This window comes from Centruroides sculpturatus, unplaced genomic scaffold (assembly GCF_000671375.1).
Source record: "Centruroides sculpturatus isolate CEXI.00-Female unplaced genomic scaffold, Cexi_2.0 scaffold623, whole genome shotgun sequence".
Classification (NCBI taxonomy): Eukaryota; Metazoa; Arthropoda; class Arachnida; order Scorpiones; family Buthidae; genus Centruroides; species Centruroides sculpturatus.
The window spans coordinates 108906-135930 of record NW_019384836.1 but is presented as its reverse complement, the minus strand read 5'-3'; the positions used below and the strand labels follow the sequence as shown (position 1 = coordinate 135930).

The 27025-nt window shown below is 31.6% G+C and overlaps 1 protein-coding gene across 3 annotated transcripts; it reads right to left on the bottom strand.

Moving 5' to 3' along the window:
* On the bottom strand, positions 1-24748 carry LOC111630210 (multidrug resistance-associated protein 4-like). 3 transcript variants are annotated; one of them, XM_023374278.1, is made up of 14 exons: positions 24418-24748; positions 24155-24346; positions 21197-21372; positions 18495-18775; positions 17690-17769; positions 13248-13398; positions 12333-12566; positions 12166-12266; positions 7735-7932; positions 7504-7659; positions 3167-3256; positions 2882-3054; positions 540-645; positions 1-476 (listed from the first exon to the last, which is right to left on the bottom strand). In XM_023374278.1, exons 2-14 carry the CDS (start codon positions 24296-24298, stop codon positions 363-365), a joined length of 2004 nt encoding a protein of 667 aa, XP_023230046.1. In that variant the 5' UTR covers positions 24299-24346; positions 24418-24748; the 3' UTR covers positions 1-362. The 3 variants fall into 3 exon arrangements, with proteins under 3 accessions (XP_023230046.1, XP_023230045.1, XP_023230047.1); XM_023374277.1 differs by having other exon boundaries at positions 24155-24748; XM_023374279.1 differs by lacking the exons at positions 24155-24346; positions 24418-24748 and adding an exon at positions 21731-21829.
* Between the last annotated feature and the right edge of the window lie 2277 nt (positions 24749-27025).

Below are 27025 nucleotides of genomic sequence, written 5' to 3'. Positions count from 1 at the left end.
TAACTACTTTTTCTTGTTTATATTTCTTTAAAATTTACTTATTTTCTGAAAATAAACTATTCTAAAAGTTTCAACAACATTGTCAAAATATTACTGATTACGTTAATATTCAACATATATAAATTTAACAGTAGGAATCACAAATACTGCTTAAGTTTTAATAGTTTTTACTAAAGATTTTAACAATGTTATATCCTGGATAACATGCGGAAACTGCACTTAAAACAGATGATTCCGAATAGTGGTTAATATAAAAACAACACGAAATCTACAAAAGGTATCGAGGAAAATCCATTGTTTTATAATCTCGTTCTTTTCATACATTATTGAACATTATATTTATTTTCAGCAATTTTAAATAGTTAGTCCATTGAAGTAACTCCCGTGCTTTTTATCAAATTATAAAAAGTACCATTCACATTCTTCAGTAATTTATAAGGCATATCAAATTCTTCAAGTTTTCCATTAACTAAAACCTAAAAGATTCAAATGCGTAAATAAAAACAAATTATTATATATTATAAACAAAAGAAACTTACCAGTATTCTGTCCGAATCGATAATTGTATGTAATCTATGGGCTATTGTCAACACGGTACACGATTTGAATTTTTCTCGAATTATTTTCTGTATGCAGGAATCAGTTCTTGACATATAATGGATTAAAAGTACGTTACGAATCTACATATCTGTATCATCATAACACAAAATATATACGTATAAAAAACGTTAGTACGAAATATTACTATGTAAAATTTGTGATACAACTGCCATTAAAACTTCTCCATTATGTATACTTGATTGTAAAGATTCCGTAATATACATGTTTTGCTGCGTAGAAAATGTGTTACATTGAATTAAGTTCTCGGAAATCAATACGAAACAAGTTTATTAAAAGAATTTCACCAATAACAATTTTCGATGTCGTACAAATCAAACAGAAATTACGTGGACCGCTCTTTGGTGAATTAAGAGCCTGCATTATCTACCAGTGTGCATTGCTTTCAATCATTCGTCTACAGGCAAGAGCATATGAAACATTACAGTTTCAGTTCACACCTGTAGCAAAGTTGCTAGATCTGTAAACTGGAACTACGACGTTCCTGCTGTACTCCACTTCAGTAGATCACATGGCTGTAGGAAACAATCAGATGAAAGGCTAATATAACTGCTTTCGCTTTACTAGTCATCTAGTTAAAATTTAATGTAAATATTGTATACGATTAATTCATCCATTGCGTACGTGGAAACTTTTGTTTCTGAAATCGAAATAAACATTTCTATCAACATACCTATAGATCAAACATTTTTTAGTTTAGCAATGGTAAAAGGTGACTCTACATTGATGGTGGAAAAAGTAGATTTAGAACTATAACCGTTCTTTGATAACTTTTCGAAACTATAGTTTATTTTTATCTCGGGCAATTAACTGTATTTAGCATAACCAAAAAACATCAATCGATTATACTTTGTCATACCGGATATATAACTTATCATTTTCAATTGGTGCAATACAAAGACAAATGTGGATTATAACAAAATTAAATCCTTCAAGACACATTCCAACTTCCTGAGAAACATCATTTATTAACTTTCAATAACTGATTTTTCATAAATCTCCTTCTAGCCTTAAAAGCACATTTATAAAAAGAATCCGTGGGTCGATATAATTCCAAAACAAACTAATATAACATTATCTACTTCAAAAAAGAATTTAAACAAGTTAAGCAAAATGACTAACAAGGTTAACAAGGAAATCGCACAACACTTACGTAAGTTAGAAACACCGAACTTTTATCAAGATGAACTGCACGCCGAGATTAAGAAAAATTCATTTCAAATGGCATGATGAAACTTTATGCCAGATAACAAATGCTGCATTTCTCCCATCAAGTAAGCCACTCTGGTCATTAGTAGTCGCGATTTATGTTTATTCTCTGCATGATAGGTTTTTGGCACAGCACTTGTAACACAAATCATTACCGTCGAACAGTACCAAATGTATTATCATATAGACTCAAAAGAATTGACCTGAGTCTAAGTCTGATTTGGGTTTCAATGACTGTTTATTTTTTGTAAATGGATAACCTCATTACCAGGTCAGATTTCTATGCAAATGTCTACAGTCAAATTGACTTTGTCATGAAGCGGAATCCTTTTCACACTACAGTAAATTGTGAGAGCCTGGAGACATCAAACAATATTTTTGTTACAGTAATACGTGGGAGAGAAAAATCGCTGAGGTAACATTCTCGTGATATAGTTAAGGTAGTGACAAAAAGAAATAACACCTCCCGTTGTTTATATAATTTTCCTGTTGAGCAATCATTCCTCACACGTAGAGCACACAGCTGCAGGTAGGAAGCAGCATTAGATTTACGTCTCGTGAGAGAATTACACCGCCGAATTGGAAGGACTTTACGAGATAAGAGGGCCAAAGACCGAAAGTTCAAGATAAACACTCTCCCAGAAGAGAATAGAAAAAATCAATGTCTGTCACCTTTCTGTTTTTCACTGACTTGTCTCCGGTATCTCCTCTGAGAATAGGCTTTAAAGAATTCCCAGCCACTACACCAAAGCTGTCTCAACACTACAAGACAAGTATTTGTCTACACGAGGTATTATGCATTTATTGTAAACTCTCACCCTTTGTCTTGCAAATCAGGTATTTAGCTCTCGCAATGTATTTAAATGGTTATCGTGGTAGACATCGTTTAATCTCCCTTGTGTTTAACCTCTATGTATTTATTAAACTGTTGTTAATTGTTATCTGGATCTCGAGTTAGATTTCGAAAAATATATAACAATTCTCTACAAAAAACCATACTCTAAACTAATTTATATTAAAACTAAATAATCTTTTAAATTTGTGGTATTCTCACCTTTTATCTATATTGGCTGTTGCTTCGTCCATGACAAGTATTTTATTCTGGCGAAGAATCGTTCTCGCAAGACAAATTAACTGTCTTTCCCCTACGCTGAAATTTCGTCCTCCTTCTGATAAATGTGTATCCAATCCTCCAGGCAACGTACTGATAACTTCTTTTAATTGCACCTTTAATTGAGATTTTTTTTAATAAATAGATGATAATTAAATTTAGCCATTATAGAGAATTCAACAGATATAATTGTAGAAATGTAGTTGAAAAGAATTGTTTCTTTCTGACCTCTTCTATAGCTTGCCAAAGTTTTTCTTCTGAATATTCATTGAAAGGATCGATATTTCTTCGAAGTGGACCGTTAAATAACATTGGATCCTGAAAAATACACATGCTATTTTATTCGTTTTACATTTTTTGTATGAAATTGTATGCATTACAATTGCTATAGTATTATATTTTAAAGCTTTTTTTTATTTTATCAATTGTTTTACAAGTTGTTCGATGTATTTACACTTAGTAAATTATCGATATTGTATTTAACACTTTCACTTATTTTATTAACATATTTCCGGTGTATTTAAATTTCCAGGGATACAAACTTATTGCCAACAAATTAGTCAATTTACGTATAGTTTTAAATTCAATTTGCTATTTAACTAGTAACGAAATAAATGTTTGTTAATTTTGCTACAATGGGACAAGAAGAATTCTTTCTTAAGAAGAATGATAGTTTCTTAAAAACCATGAATAACAAATGACTCTTGTATTATATTATTGTTGACTAATATAAGAATAATATATAAAATAGTATAAAATAGAAACAAAAACAGTATTGAATTAATCGTTTTGTACTTTTGCAATATACTATAAGTCAACGGTTCCCAACCTTTTTCGGGTGGCGACTTCTTTTTATAAAAACCAAGTGTCCCGCGACCCCGATACAATTGAAAAAGGCATTTTTAATTTAATAAGGTAATTAAAAANTAACGCCGTTTTGTGTCGATTTATTCTTCTCTTTTAAATATAAGATTAATATTCTAACGAATAATTATTTATTGTGACATTGTCACGATGCCGGGCTGCAATTTTTGATCTTATTTTTTAAATTTATTTAATTTCAAATATGTGCTATCCGCCTGAAATTACCTATTGCTCACAGGAAAAGTACAGTACATCGTACTTTTCCTGCGAGCAATAGAGTCGGCCGATCATCTATCTAACACTTTTCGGAAGAAACTTTTGAATTAAAACAACGTGAATTTCAATTTGCATCAGAAGTTCATATATAATTAATCGGGGCCTATAGCCTGTGTAGTTGCTGGACCATTCTAACTCCCTTCTCGAGATTAAGAATTTTTATGGCCGTTGAATAAGAAATGTTTTTTTCACAAGAAATGTATAAAATTACAGTACTGTATTAGACTAACGATACCTAATTTACATACTGTACAGACGATAGTAAACTCAACTTACCCGCTTAAACTTTCGGTAGCGTGGCGCTGGATGGCGGAAAGTAGTTCAGCTGCTCGTCCACTATTGGTCTAGATTCCACCAATCCTGTCGTGACACGAGTTGGCGACGACGTTTTACGAGTCCCTTTTAGCGTCTTTATACGAATACTGTCGCAATTTTTTTGCCACGTTATAGAAAACTCCGTTTATAGGAACCCGCGTTATAGGGGGTCTACTGTATATTACAAAACCATCTTCATAACTTACTTTTCTGGGAACTTTTTAGTAATTTTGAAGTAATTTCTGAATGTCAAACATAGCGATTCTTTACCAAATCTCTTCAAAAAATTCAGAATCTACAAAAGAATTTACGTCTATTATTATATCATAACTAGCAGGTGGGCCCGGCGTTGCTCGGGCAAAAGTAACGATAACTAAGATAAAGATTATTACGTTACAGTCAACCTTACCCGTTTTCACAGAATTCAAGAATTGGGTCCTCTTGTTTCCAGACTAATTAGAGAATTTTAGATGGGTCTAAAAATATGTTCGATTTCTCGCAAAAATGAAAAAAACTGCATCTGCGTATTGCACGTCGCTTTCTCTTACGTAACAATTCCATTGTTACGTAACATTTCTATTGTTGACCCTTCCATTGTTACTTAAAACTTTTATTGTTACTTATCACTTCCATTGTTGATGGAAGTGTTATGCCTTAATCCTGTCTTTCTCCCTCAACCGGGGGAATTTCGAAAAATCCCTTCTTAGTGTGCGTTTTCGTGACGTACCCTATCTATGTGCCAAATTTCAACTTTCAACTCCTAACCGTTTGGGCTCTGCACTTATTATTATTATCATTATTATCAACCCGTCTCGATTATATTATAGATTTATACATAAATATAATAATTGTTTTAGAAGTAAAGTAACACATTAAAAGCAAAGAACCTTCAACTTTTCTTTCATTCCTAAATCACAGTCAGCGAACCTTCTTATATCTTGAAAAGATGTTTGCATCTGAAATAAGAAATGTTACAAATTACAGCAAACCTTAAAATATTACATATTTTCGTACTTTTGGCAAAAATATATTACAGTAAATGTAAAAACAAAAAGCAAAAATCCAAAAACGGTAGAATAGATCGTGAAACCGGAACAGAATGTAAAACATATAATTCTATACCCAAAATCACTTAATGTATAACTGAAAACAAAATAAAATAGACTTGTTTCTATTAACAAAGTGCCGTATAAAGTTATTAATACGTAAATGAATGGTTCATTGAATTGATTTGTAAAATTCCAAAGTTTGTCGTGTTGTATTATAATTTCTTCCAATTCAGACTTCAAGTTTGGACTGCTCTTTTTTAATAGATACAAATCTTGTGAGACTTTTTCAAATGCTTTCATTAAAGTATGCATAAGCAAGACAATGAACAGAGAACAGTATATTACTCCACCAACAATAAAAGTAGCAGCCGTACCATCTTCGATGCAGCAGAAAAGTAGCTCATACGTATAAGACTTTCCCTTTTCCAAATATGCATACAATAAACAAACTTCTGAAATAACAGTCAATACCGTAAAACCCACAGAAATAATTACTGTATAAAACAGTATATTGCCGATAGCAGAAAATAATTGATCTGTAGCAAAACGATACGACTTTCTTATTTGTATCTTCGGGCTCAATTTGACTCTTTTGACAATACTGAATATTACAGCCGCAGTCAAGATAATAACGACAAGGGTAACTGTGGAATATATGTCATACTTGACGACCGCATACCAGGAATAACAAGGCGTTCTGTCCGATATATAAGGAATTGTCATACAAAAAAGAAAAAACGAATGCATCCAACAATATATTTCAATACCGGAAATATAAAAGTTTATAAATTTCTGCAAGTAAGCGTTGGATTTCCTGTCACAGGAGCAAGACATAAAAAAGTCCAGTCTGTACACCATGGAGACTGACGTAAACGAAGATAGTAAACAGGGCACACATATCTCCTTCTTCAAACTTAAAACTTTACGTCTTGAAAACATTCTTATTATATTTATTAATTTCAACTGTTAATATAAATATGATAATCGAATTAAGAATAATTAATCGAGGTTATCTGCAAGTCAGAGGATGAATTGTAGACTGCAGTAACTTCAATGTAAAACAGTAGACTGAGTGTCAGCTTTTCAATCACAGTATTTCTGCGCACTTCAGTGTGTGCAGGAATATTCTCACTTTTATCTTATATAAGTATCNTCCAAAGTTCAGCAAATTTTTCGCAGAAAAATACTTTATCAGGAAACACGCGCCCGCCGTTCAATGCGCCGCTCCGCGACGAAATCAAGCTTAAGCAATAGCGTTGTCGAAAGGTGCACACTCGGTAAGTAACCCTACAATTTTTAGTTTATAGCATAGTTTATATGGATTATTCCCAAAAAATTATACGTGTTTTGGAAATGTTGAGTCAAATTAATCTAGGATCGACTAATTTTATGGAAAAAAACCTTTCAAACAGCCGCAGTCCGTAAACTTCATATGTGCTGGGCTGTGATTGGCTCATGTATTTAAGAACTCATAGAACATGAAATTCATAAAAAGCGGAACGTATTTACCGTGTTATAGGAGGGTCGACTGTATATGTATTCAAAGCCATACTAAGGATTTTAAATAAGAAAAAAATGCTATGCATATTGCTTTGGGTTAGATTTACCTAAGGTAAATTTAATGTTTTAAAATATATGTTAGCATCACACATGCAAGGCAAAATAGTGAATTTGAATAAATGAATTTCAAATCTAACACCAAATTAGTGCTCAAAATATCAATGTTGAAAATTATATCTTTACAATTACACTATTTATTATATACTTTGCTCTTTCTTATTGTATCGACTAATTTAAAAACTATTCTAATAAGCAAATGTGTTTATATTCATTTGAGAATGCGATTTTCATGTTATGGCGTTGTTGTGTCGAATTGTTAATACAACAACGTAAAAAATTAAACAATTTACATGTCAGCTGAAAAATATATTATTAAATTTTTTTTATCTTACTTCACAATTACATTTTTACATAATAAATCAAATAAAGCAAATTTTTAAAATAAATATATAAAACTATTGATAAATGAAAAGTTTTTTCATCAAATTAATTATTATATACTTGAGGAATGATAGATATTTTACTACGTAGATCTCGAAGACCAATATCTTTTGTGTCAATTCCGTCGATGGTTATTGTTCCTGATGGCTCTATCATGCGAAATAACGAAGCAATTATAGAACTTTTTCCCGCTCCTGTTCTCCCAACAATTCCTATCTGTGATTCATAAAAGTTAAAAACAGGTTCAGACAGTAATTTTTAGCAACACTTGTTAGAATTCGAATTATTTACCTTTTCTCCCGGATGAATACAAAATGTTAAATTCTTCAAAACAATATTTTTATCCTTGGAATATTGTAAAGAAACATTATCAAAATGAATTTCTCCTTTTTGTGGCCAATCCGCCGGTGGTTTTTTATCACACGAACTTTCGTAAGATGCTTCTGATTTTAATTTGCTGTAATTCAGTATACGTTTTACAGAATTCATCTGGAAAATTGATTTCTTTTGTAATAGGAAAATGCATAAAACTAAATCAAGTAACAATATGTATTATCCAGAGTTATAATAAATGTGTAGAATTTCATAAAACTAATAATAGAAGTATTTTGTATGAAGATACTCACTTACATGAATCATATTTAGTTTTATCTTTTTTTTTTTGTTATTACTTTTCATTCTTATTAACTCACTCTAATTTTTGAGGTACTAATATACAATTAAATTTATTTTATTTTCTATAAATATGTATACTTTAATTGTAAAATTTATATCCTTTTCAAAAGTAGAAGTATTTTTCATTGTTTTTTGATTATCATTAAGCGAAAATGTACTCACTTACTTTATTATGTAGGACAAGATGTAATTTAGTAAAATATAAATATAATATTAAGTTTTTACTTATAACTTTAAATGTCTAAATTTTAATACATATGTTTCAAATTACGAGTTTCACTGAAATTTTAAAAGCAATTATAAAACAATTCTGCGTTCCCACCAATTTACTTTATTAATTCTGCCGTAGGTCTGATTCCTAGGTGTCTGGGAATTTGTTCGAACTCTTTCGCTTCTCTGTCCCCTTGCTACATTCCGGGTCCCATCTCGGGGGCATATGCAGCATCTCTATTTTCACTTCTATTTCGATCCCAGTTAGGATATCGGGTCCCTCTCGAGTCGTCGTCCCGTCGTCCTCGGGATTGATATTGAGATCGGTCGCCATAAGCTCTGGGGCGCCAAGATATGGGATTTCTGCGTGAAGGGTTTCCCTGACTTCTTTCCTGAGTTCCTAATCGTCTCAATTGCTCCTGAATTTCTGCTAAAGTTTCCTCTAATTGCTTATGAGGGGTTCCGCTAGGATCCTTTTTTGGTTCGATAGGATTGTTTATGTTCCTGACTATCGCTCGTGATTTCGCCGTTAATTGTTCAATAGTTTCCTCGCTGATGGCTGCCTGCACCGCCTTATCGAATGTCTCCGGATCTCGCGACATCACTTGTCTTTTTATGCGCTCATTTAGGCCGCTGAGGAATTGCACCAGCAATCTTTCGTCCCTCTCTTTTTGTTGACATCTTTTGATAACTTCCCTTTCCTGCGCATCCCCGCTAGTTTGTTCTACCATCGTATCCCTTACCAGGGTTTGTAATCGCACGGCATAGGTTTGTACATCTTCGTCTCGCCCTTGGATACAGGCATGGAACTTTTGTAAACGTAAAGAAATTGGCTCTCTATCAAATCGCTTAATCATGAGTTTCTTGAACTCCTCATACGTCACCACCTCCTGCATCTTTGCATCCTTCCATGCAAATTCCCGGGCTATCCCCGTTAATTTTAACTTTGCGATTCCTAAACATTGTGCTTTACTCCAACTCGTTAATTTTGCGATTTCGTCTAAAGACTCAAAAAAATCGGTGACCTTAAGGCCCTCTGTGTCCCCCGCAAAGGAAGGTATCAACGGAATCATGCCTCCTAATCCGCCTAACGCGGCTCCTCCTGCGGGCTCTGCTCGTGCACCTCCTGCTGTCTCTCCTCGCGCCCGACCTTCACCTCTTGTCTCCATTTTTCTCTTTTTTTTTTTCGAGTTATCTAGGGTCGTTTCTAAATTCTATCCCGCTCTGACACCACTGTGACCGTAGGGTCGGCACCTCTTTGGCGCCCTGTCAGGAGGACTGAATCTGACACCACCGAGTCTCTGGGGGACTCGGAAATCGCGACGTTACGTCTAAAGATTCGCGAGCGGTAGCGTGTGAGCGCTTGGATTCGGAGTAGAGGTGAGGAGAGAGACGCGGAAGTAACTTACTCGGACTCCATAGTAACAAATAAATAACGATTTTAATTAAGTCGAACTAAATACTATACAGAGATACTAAATACTATCGGCATATTATTGTTCTTAACTATACTAGGCCGCGGAGAGAGAGAGTTTACAACCGAATCGCGGGTTGATAAATACCTTGTCGATGGACAGTTCTTTGAATCTTGAATGGACAGTTCTTTGATGGACAGTTCTTTGAATCTTGTCGTTGAATCTTGAATCAGAATCTTGTCCGTTCACTGGGGTGGAGGCACGGAGGAGTGTAGAGGCTTAATCCAGCACGAATGTTTTTCTCGGGTTTAATCCTGGTCGCGGTTTTAATTCGGTGTTACGGTTTTAATCCTGGGGCACGGTTTTAATGGTTTGGAGGACGACTTGGTTGGGCGGGCTTGAATGACGACTTCTGTAGAGGGACTTCGGATGACGACTGACCTCGGGATCGTTTTCTTTTCTCTTTTTTTTTCCTCTTGGGTTTTTTCCATGAGGTCAGGTGATGGCCTTTAACGGTCGCACGTCCAATATGGATTCTCCATCAAAAGTTCCTGGTGACACATCCCTGACTAACTTGATTCGACTCAACAAGGAACAAACTCCGTGGGAAATAAATTTTATGGCTTTTAGCCTGACTCGATAAAACGTTCGAATTTAATCGATTAAAGTTTCTAATAATTCAAATTTAAAATAACATTATATTGTGGGTTTGTTCGTCCCTCACACAATTATTTAAAGAAAATTCAATATTGTTTATATGGAAATATTCCATTTTTAAGAAAGGTTTTACTTAGTAAATGTCTAATAGCATTTTAAAATAAATTATATTTTAAATTTAAAAATAAAACCAAATTCCAATATCAAGCTTTATTCCCATAAATTTTAATGTGTTATGCAAAATGTAGACTATATTTTAATAAAAATATTTTTTCTATTAAAATTTTTCATGAAATATTATATTGTCTGACTATGACTGTTTATTAAACCTAACTTTAAGCAAACTCCTAAAAGACTTATTTTTTCGTAAGTAACAAAACTACCTTTATATGTAAAATAAATATAATATTTGCACATAAACAATTTAATAACGTAACTTGAAAATTTGTAGTAATTTTTAAAAAAAAGTATTCATTTTGAGTGATAAATTACAATATAAGTAAAAAATTACTGTTACACTGAGAATAAAACACTGTAAACAGGCGGTCATTAAATTTTTGCAAACATGAAGCTAAACGGAATCGAAGTTGTAAAGTATTGGCTTGTAAACAGAAAGAGAAAGAAGAAAGCGCTGACCTCGCTAATTAGATATGAATGGTCTGGTCATAAACTGCTTGCCAGGTGGTAAACACCTGGCAGTAAACAAGTGGGTGACTACCTACATCAGGGATTGGCGAATGCGAAAGTAAGGTCCATCCATATCCGAGTCAAGTGGAACTGGGTGAAAGCTGTTTGCAAGAAAAAGCTGTCATTTGTAGGAAATTCCCGTTTAAACAGTTTTAAAATTGGAGAGCGAGCAAGATTGAAGTGAAAAATAGCTCATGACTGGTAGCACAAGAGCCTCAGACACTTGGAAAGTCCTGCTGAGGTTAGAGAGAAAGTGTAATTGAGTATACTCCTCTGCAGGATATCCCAGCGACAGGTAAGTGCTGAGACTAAACGATCCGTGCAGGTAGAACCAATTTAACGACTGACCAAGACGACAACTCAATCGTTCCAAAAATCCAAACTGGAACAAGAGGCATCACGCTTTGTATTCCCTATGGTTCCAACTTAAATAGTTTGTATAAATTTGTAAATAAAATGTATATACTGACTATATTGAGTGGTAAGGTGGGTATCCATCGAGCGTATATTAGAACAATTTCGAGTCGTGCTTAATTCACCAAACCAACTCTCAGACGACGGAGTCTAGAAAGGAAACTTCACTGAAGTAAATCTGAAGTAACTAGTTGATTAGAAAACATATTTCATATATTTTTGCCAATAACGTTTTGGTCACAACAATTTACACTGATTCCGAATGCTGAACACAAACGTAATTAGTACAAATATGTTGAGAAGCAACTAAGTAGCTTAGTTTTCGCTACAATAAAAAATAAACATTATTCATTATGACCTACAGTTCCTGTATGATCAAAATAATAGGTACAATTGCAGCTGCATATAACTGAGAAAACGTGCGCAGCTATCCTCCTCTATAGCAAAGGACGTCAATGCCTTGGTGCATAATTAGGTTAAACCTGGAAGCATTCAGTATATGAGTTCCAAGCATATGGCAAGGATAATACACTAGAGAAAGGACTACCCCATGTAATTTTCCAGAGAAAACAAAAAAATAATATACCAGATTTCTAAATTATACATGCACATAACAGGAAGGTTAACATTGAATACACTATCGAATTAAATGTGTATGTATTACCTGAAAATTTACTTCAGATGAATATCTAATAAGGAGGGGAAAGTACAAAACAAATAATACTCCATAACTCATAACGAGTCCAATTTGGCTTCCTGCATCATCTAAAGTTGCAATTATAAACTCAAAATTACTGATATTATACACTATAAACAACTAAATATACCCACCTGGATAAATCGATAAAATGAAAATAATAACAGTAATAAGTACATTTATGTAACAGATGATGTAACCATATACAGAAAGGCATCGATTTAATGCGAGGTAAACAATCCACGTTGCAGTGTGCTTATCCTGATACTTACTAAAAGTGGATTTAAATTTATGTTCAGCTTCAAATGCTCTAATTGTTGTCAGTCCATAAAGAGATACACTGAGATGAGAAAATACTGGACTTCTTGCTGTTAAAAGAAATTCTATATAAAATTTAATTATTTGAGTGAAACCTTATTAAATATAACAACTGTTTGCATAGTGTATTTAAAAAAGCAAATGATTAGCAATTCTCTACTTAAATTACATAACACCCTTATGCAAAAAGTTTTAAATTTACATTTTTTTAATTTTTAAATAATTTACAAGTGAATTAATATAAATTTGTAAGAAGTTTAAATATATAAAATCGTATATTATATATAATGTATACGTGCTTACATTATATACATAAATCTCAGAAGCAACTGATCACAACTAAAATAATATAACACAAACAGAACATTGTAAACATTCTGCCAAAAAAAGTAAAACGTTGATTGTTAAGTTTTATCAAAAGGAAAACGCAACAAAGTGCTAAGCACGCTTTTAAATTTTTTGCAGAATAAATGTGCAATTAGTTATGTGTTGCTTTTAGTATGCACGTGTCCCATTGCAATTTTTTATTATAAATTAATTTTTAATTATGAGTTCTGTCAATAACGAAGTACATTTACAATCAAAAGCATATTGAAACTGCTGTTAAAATTAAGTACATTCGAACTGTATAGTACAATTACAGAATGTAAAGTGATGAGTTGTGAAAGAGTTTCATGACATTCAGTTAAATACAATAAACTATTAAACAATTGAGAGTTGTATACACTTACATTTTCCTTCCATAAGTTTTATACCTTTCAGCACACGGCTGTGAATCGTCGATATAGCATAAAATATTATTGAAAGCAACAACATCAATATGAGAACGTAAGGACACAGGATTGCTTGAAGAACACATATTCCAGCGATCAGAGAAAATGTCTAAAACATAACAATTTAAAATGCTAATAAATGAAAACGTATTTATTATTTTAGTATGCTACAAATTATTTGAATTATTACTATTTATATGTAAATCAATATTATATCAAAGGAAATAATATCTATTTATTTTAGTATTTTAATGGGAATTTATTGCAACACGCGACAAGTCCATCATTATTCAAATATCACAGGTAATTTTGAAGTTTCTCATCAAATATTATTTATAATACAATATTAATGAATTTATCATATGTTGTGACTATGCTCAATAACACAGACAAAGGGAGAGACTGTGAACAATATATTTATTGTCCGTTCAGGATCACCATCTACCAACAGTACAACTACAGCGGGACAGTGGAACAACTACTCTTTCCTCATATGACTGACTACTAACTCTCCTTCTTGCTGTTAAAGGGCGCCTTCGTCATCGCATCCCTCACATTATATGCTATTTAATTAATAACTGCAAAACCAGGATAGCAATCATCATGACTGTCATTGAGTTTTATTTATTTTCCAAATTGATAAAGTTTGTCAGATTAAACTGAGCGTATTTTACATTTTTGCACTTGAACTAATTACATCACTACCGAATTCGTAAAATGAGGTCGCCTGAGATATAAACATCTTTACTTATGTGAGTATTTACAAGTAAGATATATTTTATTCAATAAGAAAAAATAAGTTTATAAAATTAATGAAATAAAGTAAAATTTTAACGTTAAAACTGACACAGTTTTCACCATTTTTGAAAAACGGAATTAAAGCTTTCTTCTAAACGAAATCTTATCACACCTTTCCAATAATCTTATCACACATCTCTGAAAAACATCTGTCATCTGAGTGAGGATAAAATACCTGTCTGATGATAAAATATGTCTTCAGGTGTTATAAAACCAGAAACCTAATTGGAGGAAATCTGAGATAAAAGAGGCAAATTCCTATCATTCAGAGTAGTCCACAACGAAGGAAACTTGCCATACTTGACAGGCAGTTATGAGAAACTGACATTGCGATATGAGACCGCCCTAGAAGAGACATAGAAGGGGACAGAAGATTCTCGCATAAAAGAAGCATTCAGGCATTGAAGTCCCGTCTCGCTACTCTATATTTAAAATATGGAGAAGTCTATCTGATACGGAGACAGAGGAAGCCTTCCTCTCTCTCCATATCAGATAGACTTCTCCATATTTTAAATCATTTGGATTGCATCATCTAGAGGTAATTTTTTATACATTATTGTAAACTCTCTTATTCATCTTTTAGAGGTCGTTCCTATTCCTTACTTTATAGTTTTACTTAGTTCATAGTTTATTTCGTTTTGTAGCTTTATACTTAGTAAATCTATTACATTAGTATATCTATAAATTCTAAGGTTTCTGAAAATGCTTTTGTTCACTCAATCAATTTATACGGACCCTGATCGAACTTAGCCATAACGTTCCTCCCCACTCGCAACCAAGACTCTCCTAAACGCCATTCAGTGACACTGAGCGAATCTCACGACTCGACAATTACAGGGCTAACATAACCTTGCATGTATTCTCACATTTACAACCGAAAAAAGTATTTTGAACGCTGATCTATTCCATTACTTCATATTACTTTTTTTATTATTTCACTTTTCTTCACGTGTTCACATTTACGACTTGTAAATGTTAAGACTTTCGTATGAATATGTCTAGTTTTGTTTGCCTATTTGTGTCTTTTATTAGAACAAGCGTTCGCTTCAGTATCGTTAGAATTATTCATGTAATATCTACTCAAAGAACGATAGAATTGTTTATTTTGTGCTTACTGGCGATAAAATTGCAAAAAAATTAGCAAATATTTGGAAATATGAATCGTAGGAAAGTATGAGGTTTACTCGTCTAATTCTACGAAATCGGTGCTAAACTAAGTAGTGATAAGATCGATTGTGATAAATAATAGCATTTGACTTTGCATAATATACGTCTCATGAACAAACCAACATTAATCTCTCTACAAAGGCGTATAATATAATAAGATTTTGAGTATGCTAATTATTACAAAAAGAGGTATATGAAGTATTTTGTAATAAATAATTATAGTTTATAATTTACAAATTAAATAATATTTCTATCATTGTCTATGTTTTTATTGTAAAAAACTGCTTTTTTATATTAGAGAGGTTGCGGCCGACGTTTGCAGCTCAAAACGTGAACGTTGGATGTCGAGCGCCTTCATCTAGCAATTGTACAAGGTTCGTTATGGCGTTTGCTACATCTAGCATGGTGAGTAGAACTTTGGCTTAAATTTCTCATTTTTCGTGTTTAGAGATAAAATTATGACGTATTTTATTAAAATAATGATTATTTAAGCATTTATGAATAATATTGTGAAGAAACAGACGATTTTAATCTAGAAATCATTTAATTATTCAATTTTTTGCAAGCGATGCATAGTTCTTAGAGAATTTACATTTATTTCTGTTCGTAATAGCTTATCATAAATTTGTAGGAGTAGGTTTGTTCTTTCGCAGCATCTTCTACCATCAACAGCGTAATAGGTTTGTACATTTTCTAAAAATAATTTCGCGAGCTGTTTTCGGATTTACATAAGCCTCCTAACAAAAGTATGAGGTAGTCCTATCGTCCTATCGTACAGTAGGAGACACGACGCTAATTAAAAATAATTATTTAGTATTATTAAACATCCTATAAATACTTTAAAATACTGTAGTTTAATTTGTGTATATACTTTCGCTAGTAACATTCGTCGTTGTTAAATGTTCGCCATTTTTCAACAATATCCCATGAGTCAGTGCTCGACGTCAATGTGTGGCGCAACGCGTTTTACTTGGGAGTTCAAACGTCAACGTGTACTTCTGCTTGCCGTACAAGTTTAATGTTTGAACTTCGGCTGCACCCTCTGTATTCACGGGTATTTTCTTGTTAGGCAGAAAATTAGAATTTATACGCTGGGTAGTTTGCAGTGCGCTTCTTTATTATCGAACTACATATAATTCCTTCAATTTCAGGAAAAACTCCTTTCAATATTCGTGAAATACTTTTTCTAAAATAATTTTAGGAAAATTATATAATGTCCTAAGAAGCTACTTTTTCTACAATTACAATATAAAATCTGTTTCAAATCTTGAAAAGCACATTTTGGAATTGTGCGGTTGTAAGCATACAGAATGTCTTGCTGTTCTAATATTAAAATAATATTTTTGAGTGTATATACAATAAATTACATTCAAACTCAACTAACAAAAGATGAAGATTGTCCGAGCTGGATGTCTTAGTTAGCCATACTTTTTTCTGCAATTATATGGAAGATAGTAAATTATTGCAATTAGCCCTATACAGAAAATTACTGATCTCAGATTATACAGCTTAGATACATAAAATTAAATAAATTTTGACAGTTCTGTATATAGCAATATAAATCTTTATCATCCTATCTGCTACAATAAATTAATAACCAATGTTGCAGTCTTCCACATATTGAAAACACACATTTATTTTATTTAACATGAGTTTTATTGCCAAAAAATTTTCAATTACTGATTTATAAAAAAGTTTTATGCGTTGTGCAAACTAAGTTAGCATAAGATTTACTGTATATAGATTTTTTCACTGTCATAAGTAATCGTTTATCTTTTCTAAAACCAATAAAGTACGTTTTGACTCTGTTCACCCTATTTACAATAAAAGGCCTTTTCTTAGTGATCCTATTCTGAAAAGTTCTGCGAATTATCGACTTCTCTGTAATTGATCTAAGGTTTCGAAAAAGATTTAGTTTTATACCATGACTATTTCAGCTGTCAGTCAAAATTACTGAAAAGCTAATGAAAACGCACGTTGAAAAAAAAAACAAATTACTATACAACAATTTAATTAAAAAATAATAACTAAACTTATGTCAAGCTTCAGAAACACGAACAGAAGATTCTCATTCATTAAAATTTCACACTAATCACAATTATTTCCAATGTGCATTTGTTTAAATAAAAGAGTTAATATCGATTACTAAGTTCCAGAAGATACGCAATACTTAAAAATTTAGAGTAGGCTGTACTGTACATGAGAATATTATACAAAATATTTTTTATGGCTCAAATTAGTACATTCACATTGGCAGTAATTAGGATAAAAGCAGCATATATTGCATGCTTTATTTATTGCATTTCACGTTGCTGTTACAAAACATATTGGATGTAATTCATAAATAGTTATTAGTAACCACATATTTTACATACATTTTTATCTTTTAAATTTATTTTTCACAAATTTAAATATACAAAATTATGTAAACTTACTTTTAACGAAATATAAAAATTGATAGGTAAGAGGTCATCCGAGTTATTTACGTCTTTGGAAAACCGATTTAAAATTTTTCCTAGAATATATAAAAATATGAAATATCATTTAAATTAAAAACTTATGTAAATATATGTATTCTATTATTATCATTATTTATAGGATACCGCATATACCTAACAGTGTACCTGTATGAATGACAGTTCTCAAATTGACATGCTCTTGGTATATAAGTAGAGCAATTTAATATATTTGAGCTGTTGTTATGTAAATATGCTTAGGAAAACGAAATGGAGTAGAATGTTTGACATATCTTCTAAATAGTATTTCACAAAATTTTAGCAGAAATCTTTAGAAAAGTGCCTTTGTTCAACTTCCCTGCTTCAATTTCCGACATTACTTGTGTATTAATCATCGAAAACAAGTCTGTCCAAAAGCGACCACCATTTATTTCGTATTCCAGACTTTACACATACACATCCATGGCGACAGGCCTTCCTTTTTAGGCTTCATGCCGCCAAAGGTAAAAAACGCCATTTAAAAAAACAGAAACATCCAATTAAAAGGAATCGGTGACACACAGACGTCTTACTCTTCATCCATCTGACCAAAGGGGTGGTTCTTTACTTGTGTATGACATTTCATTTTTGAAATGAAATGTCATACACAAGTAAAGAACCACCGAATTTTTATTAACGAAATTTTATTAAATCTTTTTAATGTTTTTTGAAAATCGTCTCATAAACGAATTTGAATTGAGCATTCTTAAACTTATTAAAGAATGAAATCCTTAATTTTACATACCAACAGGATTGTTATCCAAAAATGAAATCGGAGTTCGAATAATACAATGGAACATATTCTTGTGCAGCTCTACAGATGCAGCGACGAAAAAATTATACAACAATAATACAGAAAGCGTCATTGTAAAAAACACTGCACATATTAGTCCGAAGTAAACATATACATTATATTCTTCACTATAATATAAACCTTGATCTTCACTCTTATTAAATATTGTCGACTTAAACGTCATATTTGCAATATTATTTACATTTTCTGTATAGAGCTGTTTGCTATTCAACCTGAAAATTAAACACAATATAACAATTAAGTTTTTGATTAACCTAACATTTCTACAGCATGCACGAATACAATATAAGTACTTAAATCCGTTCAATAAGAACTTTACTGAACAGTATTGTTAAGACATATAAAATGGTCAATTGGTAGTAAATATTGCAAAATGCATAGAATGATTTCAGTGCAAATTTAAGCTACATTCTTATAATTTATTCTTGGATGAAAAGTCTGAACATTATTGCTATCATTACAACTGATGCTTTCGTAGATCAACTTCACTGGAAACATTTGTCAATATCAGCAATGCTGACATTCTGTGATTTTGCTTAGAAAGCACACATTAAACTCTAATACTATAAAGCTTAAGCCAGAAACAAGATCATGTATTTCAATGTATTTCTGTAATATTCTTACAGCACACTCCAAATCTCAGTGAAGAAATATAGCCAATATGCTATTATTACTGATGTACTTTAAAAGTAATATTTGAAATATTTTGGTAATAAAAGCATCATTTGTTTAGAAAATATTATAAATATAGTTTGAATTTTTTCCTGACTTTCAGTTTAAAATTACAAAAATTTTAACGTTTTCTAATTACTACATTGAACGAATTAATTCGAATTTATTTAAAATAAGATAGACTATGTTTTTTCTCTTTAAATCTTTTTTCAATTAGGATTGGTATATTTGTATCAGACAAAGTTACACTTTAAATCTGCTGACAGAAATGCCTCTTAGGACTTTCTATAAAGAACTAGCCTCAATTCAGGTGTTAGCAGTGTTAATTAAGAAAACACAAAAAACTCCATGTGACTAGGCTGTTGTTTAAGCACAAACTGATAACCATCTACTAGTGTTTCACAGGTTTTATCCACTCAGCCTCTGTTGCACTATAAATTTTGTTCAGACTTTTCTTTTGAATGGTGAATTATGATGGTCTTGTCAGCTCATGTACCCAATGTTTTTGCCAATGTTTTAGTTATCTGTCTCACTTACAAAACAGTGTTGGATGAAAATTGTGGGTACACAAACCTACACGGGTTTTAAAACAGGATGTAAACTATTCATGAGCTGTTGGAAAAACAAACTTTTTGCTTATATTAACTACTCAATAGTGAGGGACGGATATATCCGTCCAGGGCAATCATTTTGCAATGGTGAGGGACAGATATATCTGTTAAATTTTTTGGGGTATCGCCAAAAACTATCCAAAAACTATCGTAAAAAAACATATAATAAATTAATTATGTAACAAAAAAAAGACTTTTCTTTACTAGACATAACTGTTTACAAAATATTTTTCTGAAACGGTAATGAGAAAAAATGCGTGGAGAAATACTTTAAAAATTTTTCACGTTTATTCTCCACTACTTTGGGATAGCACCATACCTGACTATTCCACTATTGAGAGGTTAAGTGAAAGACTTTCTTCAAACGAAGAATTAAATGAAACAGTAAAAAGAAAAAAAATGAGGCAGGAAAACAGTTTGCTTCCATTTCAAAAATGCCATGAAGGAGTAATAAAATTTTTCCTACAACTCTCAATTTATTCTAGAATAGTATTATCAAAAAATAACAGCAAAAGATTAAACGATTGTTTTCGGAGCATCTGCATTAAAAGAAAAGCAAATCAATGGAATCGTAACGATTGCCTGGGATTTCGAGCCAATTTTATGCTGTAGGACTAATGGACGATTTTCTCATTTAGCAACAGATAAAGAATAGAAAGAGATGGTTTTGTCAAGGAAACTAACATAGAACCTAGGTAGTGTATGATTTGACAAAAGGAAGATAAACATGCTGTTTCAAAGTGTTACTGGACACAAAATAAAACGTAAAGAATGCTTGGGTTTCGATTCAACATTGTGTCTTAACAGTTAACATCGAGATATTACAGTTTTCCTAATTTTTGCTGTATGGTAGACGCTAAAATAATTGGTACTTTTTGGTACTTTATCATTCAACAATTTTTGTGAGGTAAATCTTAGCGTTGCTTATTTATAATTACTAAATTCGAGTCAGTTACTTTTGGGTCCTTTGTCTTTTTTATTTCCCCTCATTCCTTATTCTTGATTCCCTATACAGAACGACTCACGCCAGTCTTTCGATTCACAACTGTTGTCACAACATTAAAACTTAAACACCTAGAATTCTCATCGAAGTCAATTCTTGTAGGTAAGACAGACAACACAAAGATTGCCAAAATGTGGGTACATAAACCACACACTATACATAGAAATATTTCGAGATGAAACTATTAAATTTATCCGTTTACACAAGTAAAGCTCGTTCGATGATGCCTGAAACTTCTTATTATGGTGAAATGCATTTGACATAAATAATGTAATGTTATTTAATTAAACTAATATTTAAAACCCGTTTACATGAATAAACTCATATTTGTCAGAAAAATATCATACCATTTGACAAGCCAATAATCGCTGAAAGTTGCAAAAGATTGTGCTACAACTAAAATTAGTAATAAGAATATCCTGAAGAGAAAACCTGATCCAGCATAAAAATATTCTTTATAGACTGAAAATCCTATCGCTCCAACTTCTTCATTGTCACGTGATATGTTCTTATTTTCATTTTCCTAAAAAAATATTTGAAAATTATACAAAACACTCGTAAAATTATATTTATATCTATTACAAGATATTTTAATATGTATTATACAAATAAATAATTCAATGTGTCATTTTTTCATTAAAGTGAAAATTAGATTTCTAAACAAAATAAAAGGCTATTCAGTATTTTCATGAATATTTGTGAATTAAATTCTATGGAAATAATGTAAAAATAGAAAAAGGATAAATAATCAAAAAATCATCACAATAAAATATAATCACTACCAATCGAACAGAAAAAAAAGAATTAAATATTTTTCAGTACAACTACAGACAAACTCATCTGAAATTCACTTGTGGAACATTTAATAAAACATTTAGCACCTTATAACGCTGAGAAATATTTATCAAAACACATACGTTTTCAGCCTAATGGAATAGGCCATCATCAGGAGACAGGCTATCGAACAACTTTGAAAATTGCGTTAAAACGGAACTTTCGAACATTAAATATTCAAAATTAAAACGTAAAATAAATTAACCAATCACTATACAAATAACTATAATAAGTAGATTGAAGCCACATTAATATAAATAATAAAATAAGGCGATATAAAACTAAAAACAAAAATAAACCTAAAAGATTAAATGCACAAAAGGATTAAATTCATAATATATATATATCAAAAAGCATCACATTAAAAAAGGGCAGATAGGAACTAAGAATTTGTGTGTTTTAACTTTTACAAAGAACTTCTATTCCGTAGCTAAACCTTCAGCATCCCTTGCATTGATACAGCCATCCCTTAATTTACTCATAAATTTCAATTTTTTCATGTTGCAAAGCCAATGATGGGGACGCAACGTCTTGAGCATAGATGCTTCATTCCATTTAAGTACTGAAGTCTCTGCTTATGCCATACTTGACAAAACCGTAGTACAATGTCCTTTACTAATGTCCTTTGTGTGTTCTTAAAGCTTAATAGCCAAATTTCGTCTAGTGACTCCAATATAGTCCTTCATAATTTCTAGCTGTTGGTTTTCAAAGGGACTTTTATACACGCGTGCTGTTTCTTCTTTCTTAAGCTTGTCCTTATCGTTTCTAAAAATACTGTATAAATTAGGACATCTTTTGTAAAAAATTTTGAAGCGTTTTCTGTCTGAAACCTGCTTCATGATGACCCTAAAGTTTTTATTATACTTAAATTTGGTGATCTTAAATTGAAAAGCTCCGGTTCTTAACCTTATTGCCTCTTTTATAACTTTTTATTAGCCCTTGAATTGTACTTTTGCGGTAACCCAAATTTGAAGCTACTTCCTTAATTCTGTCCATCTCTTTAATCCTGTCCAATACATTAGAGCACCCCTTAACAACCACCTGTTTTTAATTATAATGTAATTAAGCATAAAAAATACTTAAAACTGGAAAAAAACGAAAAAGAAATGCGTTAAATTTAAAGAAGAGGCCTTGAAGTTTAAGTTCCTTTGTCTCGCCTTTCTGCGAAATTTAACACGGATGAGTCATTGTTTACACAGCTGGATGACCTTGAGTACAGCTGGAGTCGGATTTCTGGGGGCATTCTGAGATGTCTCAGGAGGACAAGGGTTTAAAGTAGGGTGAATACTAGGNAAAACTATTGGAGGTCGTTTTTGACATCAGAAAGCAGCTTTAAATAACTTTACCGAAATCAAATCCGTGCACTACAACTTTAAAACGATTAATTAAATTTGGTAAAAAAACTCCCATTAAAAACAATTAAGCCTTAATCGAGCCTTATCAAAGGCTGATTAAAATCGCGATAAAATTTTTTTGCGCGGGTAAAAATTTTTGCAAAAGTTTGTGGATTTAAAAACATTCCAAAAATTGAAAAAAAAAATTGTCAAAAGTGGCCTTAACTACCGAGTTTTTCGTAACGCTATGTAAACATGACGAGTTTTCTCGTGAATCGGCGTTAAAGTGTTTAATTAATTAAATAGCTGCTAGATAAAACTTTTGAATACTTTTAATTCAATTGAAAGCATTTTAATGTCTTCAGTTGAATTAAAAGTATTAAAAGATTTTATTAGTATTATTCTGCAAAGCTTAAAAGCTTTCCAGAATAATACTACATGAAATAATTAGAAGAATTAAAAAGATGGGACAATATCTTTAATTTAATATGAGTATTTATTTGAAATCAGTTTTCTGAGAAACAAAATTAACAAAATTTAAGTAAAAGTATTTATAAAATGCTATTTAATTTGCGATTTCGAATAACGATTAAATAGACATATTACATATTAAGGGAAGCAACGTTGACTAGATTACTCAATAAAAACAGAGTGACATTTAGACTGTCACATTTGAATTTAGTGAAAAGAGACAAATAGTATATCGACTAATGGGCGCGGATAGCATGAACGAACTGTTGCTTTTCTATAACGCATCATTTAAAATAATATTTGTTATTTAAAACTTTTGATATTTTTAATTATTAGAAAATGGGAAAAAGCTTAATTTTGATAATAGGGATGCAAATGCTAACAATAAATAACATGCTCGTCAGTAATTATTATATTATTCGATAATTTTCCAAATTACAGCTTTGCCATTTAGAGTTTTCTGTTAATATTCTGTATGTATTACTCAGCAAATAGATTAATCTGGTTATAATAATCGTTTGTAATTTATAAAGTAATTGTTTAGTTTAATTAAAATTTTAGAGAGAATAATGTACAGAAGTTGAGAAATGGAATCTGCCACATCACATTTCATCTACATTATAATAATTCACTCAGATGACTATTTAATACATAAATAATTCTTACCTCATTACTGTTGTTACTATCTTCAATATTATCACACATATCAGTTTGAATACTTTCGAATATTTTATCATCATAACAAACATCAGTCTCTAAGTCCATCTTATTTTCAGCAATTTCTTTATCAGACGAAATTCCTGTAAGCATTTCTAAATTTTCTATTTTATTGTAATTGTCAATGACTTCAAATGTTTCCTAGAATAAATTTATAATATATATAAATATAATCGTTTCTAAGCGTTTAATATGTGAATATATAAACATACCGGTAATGGTTACAAATAAATATTTAGCTTCCAGCCATTAAGAAGTGCCTATGCGTTTTTAATCAATTTACCAGTAACAGGTATTGAATTAAATGTATACAGTATTTGAAAAGGCTTTGGTTAACTCGTCATGCAATTTTTGTTTCATATTTACTGCCATATACAGCATAAAATGCAAACCTGGCAAACTAATCTGAATCTCAACAGTGCGTGAATAGATAAAAATAACAATAATACAGTAGAGCATCAATTATCCTAACCCCGATTAACCGTCATCTCGGTTAACTGGCCGCGTTCTAGTCGATAAATTCAAATGTCCGCTAGTGATGTAGCGCTACAATATTTGGCTATGTCTTGGCTACTTAAATAGTACTTTACATGTTTTAGCTGGCAACACTGGCTCGACCATGATAGGGAAGCAAGTACAGTGGTGCCTCGTACAACGTACTTAATCCGTTCCAGGTGCACGTCCGTTAAGTGAAACGTCCGTTATACGAAACGATTTTCCCATAGAAATACATGTTAAAACATAATTCGTTCCGCAGCATAAAATAACCGTACTGTACCATAAAAAATGAAAATGGAGCAGGCACCAATTATGCCGGGTAGTCAGATGTGAGGAGAAGGTGGAAGAACACTTTCTTTACACATTCGTACAGATACAGACTTTTTACACATTGCAGCGGGTCTTTTTTTATTGTTTTTTAAATTGGAATCAGATTCAGGAGAGGCTACCGAAACTTGCAGGGTCAACTTCTCTTGTTCCATCCTTTGTTTTTTGCCCGCTGGCTTCTTGAAAAACATGACCAAGGTGGTCTGTTTCTCTTTCTTCTTTAACACCTGTCGGAAATGACGGACAAAGGTGTCATCGTAGAGGTCATTGATCCTGCTGGCCTCAGCTCTGTTTGGATAATAAGTGTTGGTAAACTCCTGAACCTCTTCCCATTCGACAAGAAAGTTTTTGTCAACTTTCACTCCTGATGATTTCTTGCTTTGCTTCAATTGAAATCGCCTTTCTGTTTTTTTAGAAGCCATGATGCATTATAAATGACTTAACTTGCCAGATTATATGATACGAATAATTCTTTATTAATTAAGATCACTAAACACTTCAACGAGCTACTCTNTGAGCTACAAATTTTTTATAAATATATTAGCCGAATAAAAATGCACTTTAAAATGGTGTTTTTTGTCTTTTTTTATTAATTAGAGACCCAAATAAAACAACAATTATTCTTTTTCAAATAAATTTTCGTTTGTCTCTTTTATAATAAATGAATTTATCTATTTCTAAGTATAAATTAAAAGAGTCTGTAGAAGTAAATTTTTTAAAAATGCTTTTTTGTAATAAAGTTTTAATACTTATTACTGTAATCTATACATGTTAATCCTAAAATATATAAGTATATTTAAGGGTTGTGCCAAAATATACTTGTGCCACAAGTATATATATTATACAGTACTTGTTGCACAAAACTGCATGACTTCTTCCAATGTGGCCCAGAGAAACAAAAAGGTTGGACACCCCTGATCTATAAATAAGTTACATGAACAAATTATACGAAATGTAAATATAAATGTACCTGCATCTAGTTGTAGGTGAAATATGTCTTGTTAAAAATCAGTTAATTTATTTAAACTACGTAATGGAAAAAAGTCAGATTCGAAAGCAGATTATTTTATTATTTATTGTGTGCATAATTGCACAGAATAAATAATACAAAGAATTTTTTAAACTACTTTTTATCTCTTTCTACATCATGCAACTAATTCCCGCTGTAACTTATCAAAAACATATAAAATTATTTAACAAGAACAATTAAATATAATAATTTAATAAAACTAATTTTATTACAAATAGATAAATGGTTAAATTTTTAAAACATTTTTATTAATTATTTATAAACAATCTTTATATCACAAAGCATATAAATGATTTAAAACAATGGTTCTCCTGGGGATACATGTACCTTTAGAGGTACAATCATAAATCGAAGGGGTACATCTAACGTTCATTATAAAATGGCGTATGTTAATCAATCTGCTTTAAATTAGTAACACAAGAAACAAAAAGTTACAAAAACGTGCTTTAAAATATCGCAGTATTAACCCTGATTTCCCTTTTAACAGTTTAAACGATTTGTTTATCCACTTGATTTGCCCGTCTATTTATGCTGTTAGTGCCGAGTGAACCTGTAGTCTAGTAAAATAACGGTTTACCCGATCATTAATTTTAGAATAGAAAAATATTTTTTATTCTATTCTATAATTATTGCTCAGTGAGATTGGGGCTTTTCGTGTTTTTACTGGACTACTGATATTGGGTATAACGAGGCCTGGATCGTCCCCCATCATGCAATGCGTTTCACTTCACCTGCACACTACTTGATATTTAGTAAATTTAGACGTTATGTTTGTTACAAAAATTCAAAGATCCAGGTATTGTTCTGCACGTTATAAATTAGCAGCCATTACGTTCAAGATCAGTACACAATTAGAATCTCTATTTAACAATGTGGGAACCAAATTTTTAAAAAATTGCTGAAGATTTATTGCAATAAATATCCCATTAAATTTTGTTAGAAATTACTAGAGAATAATTTAAATT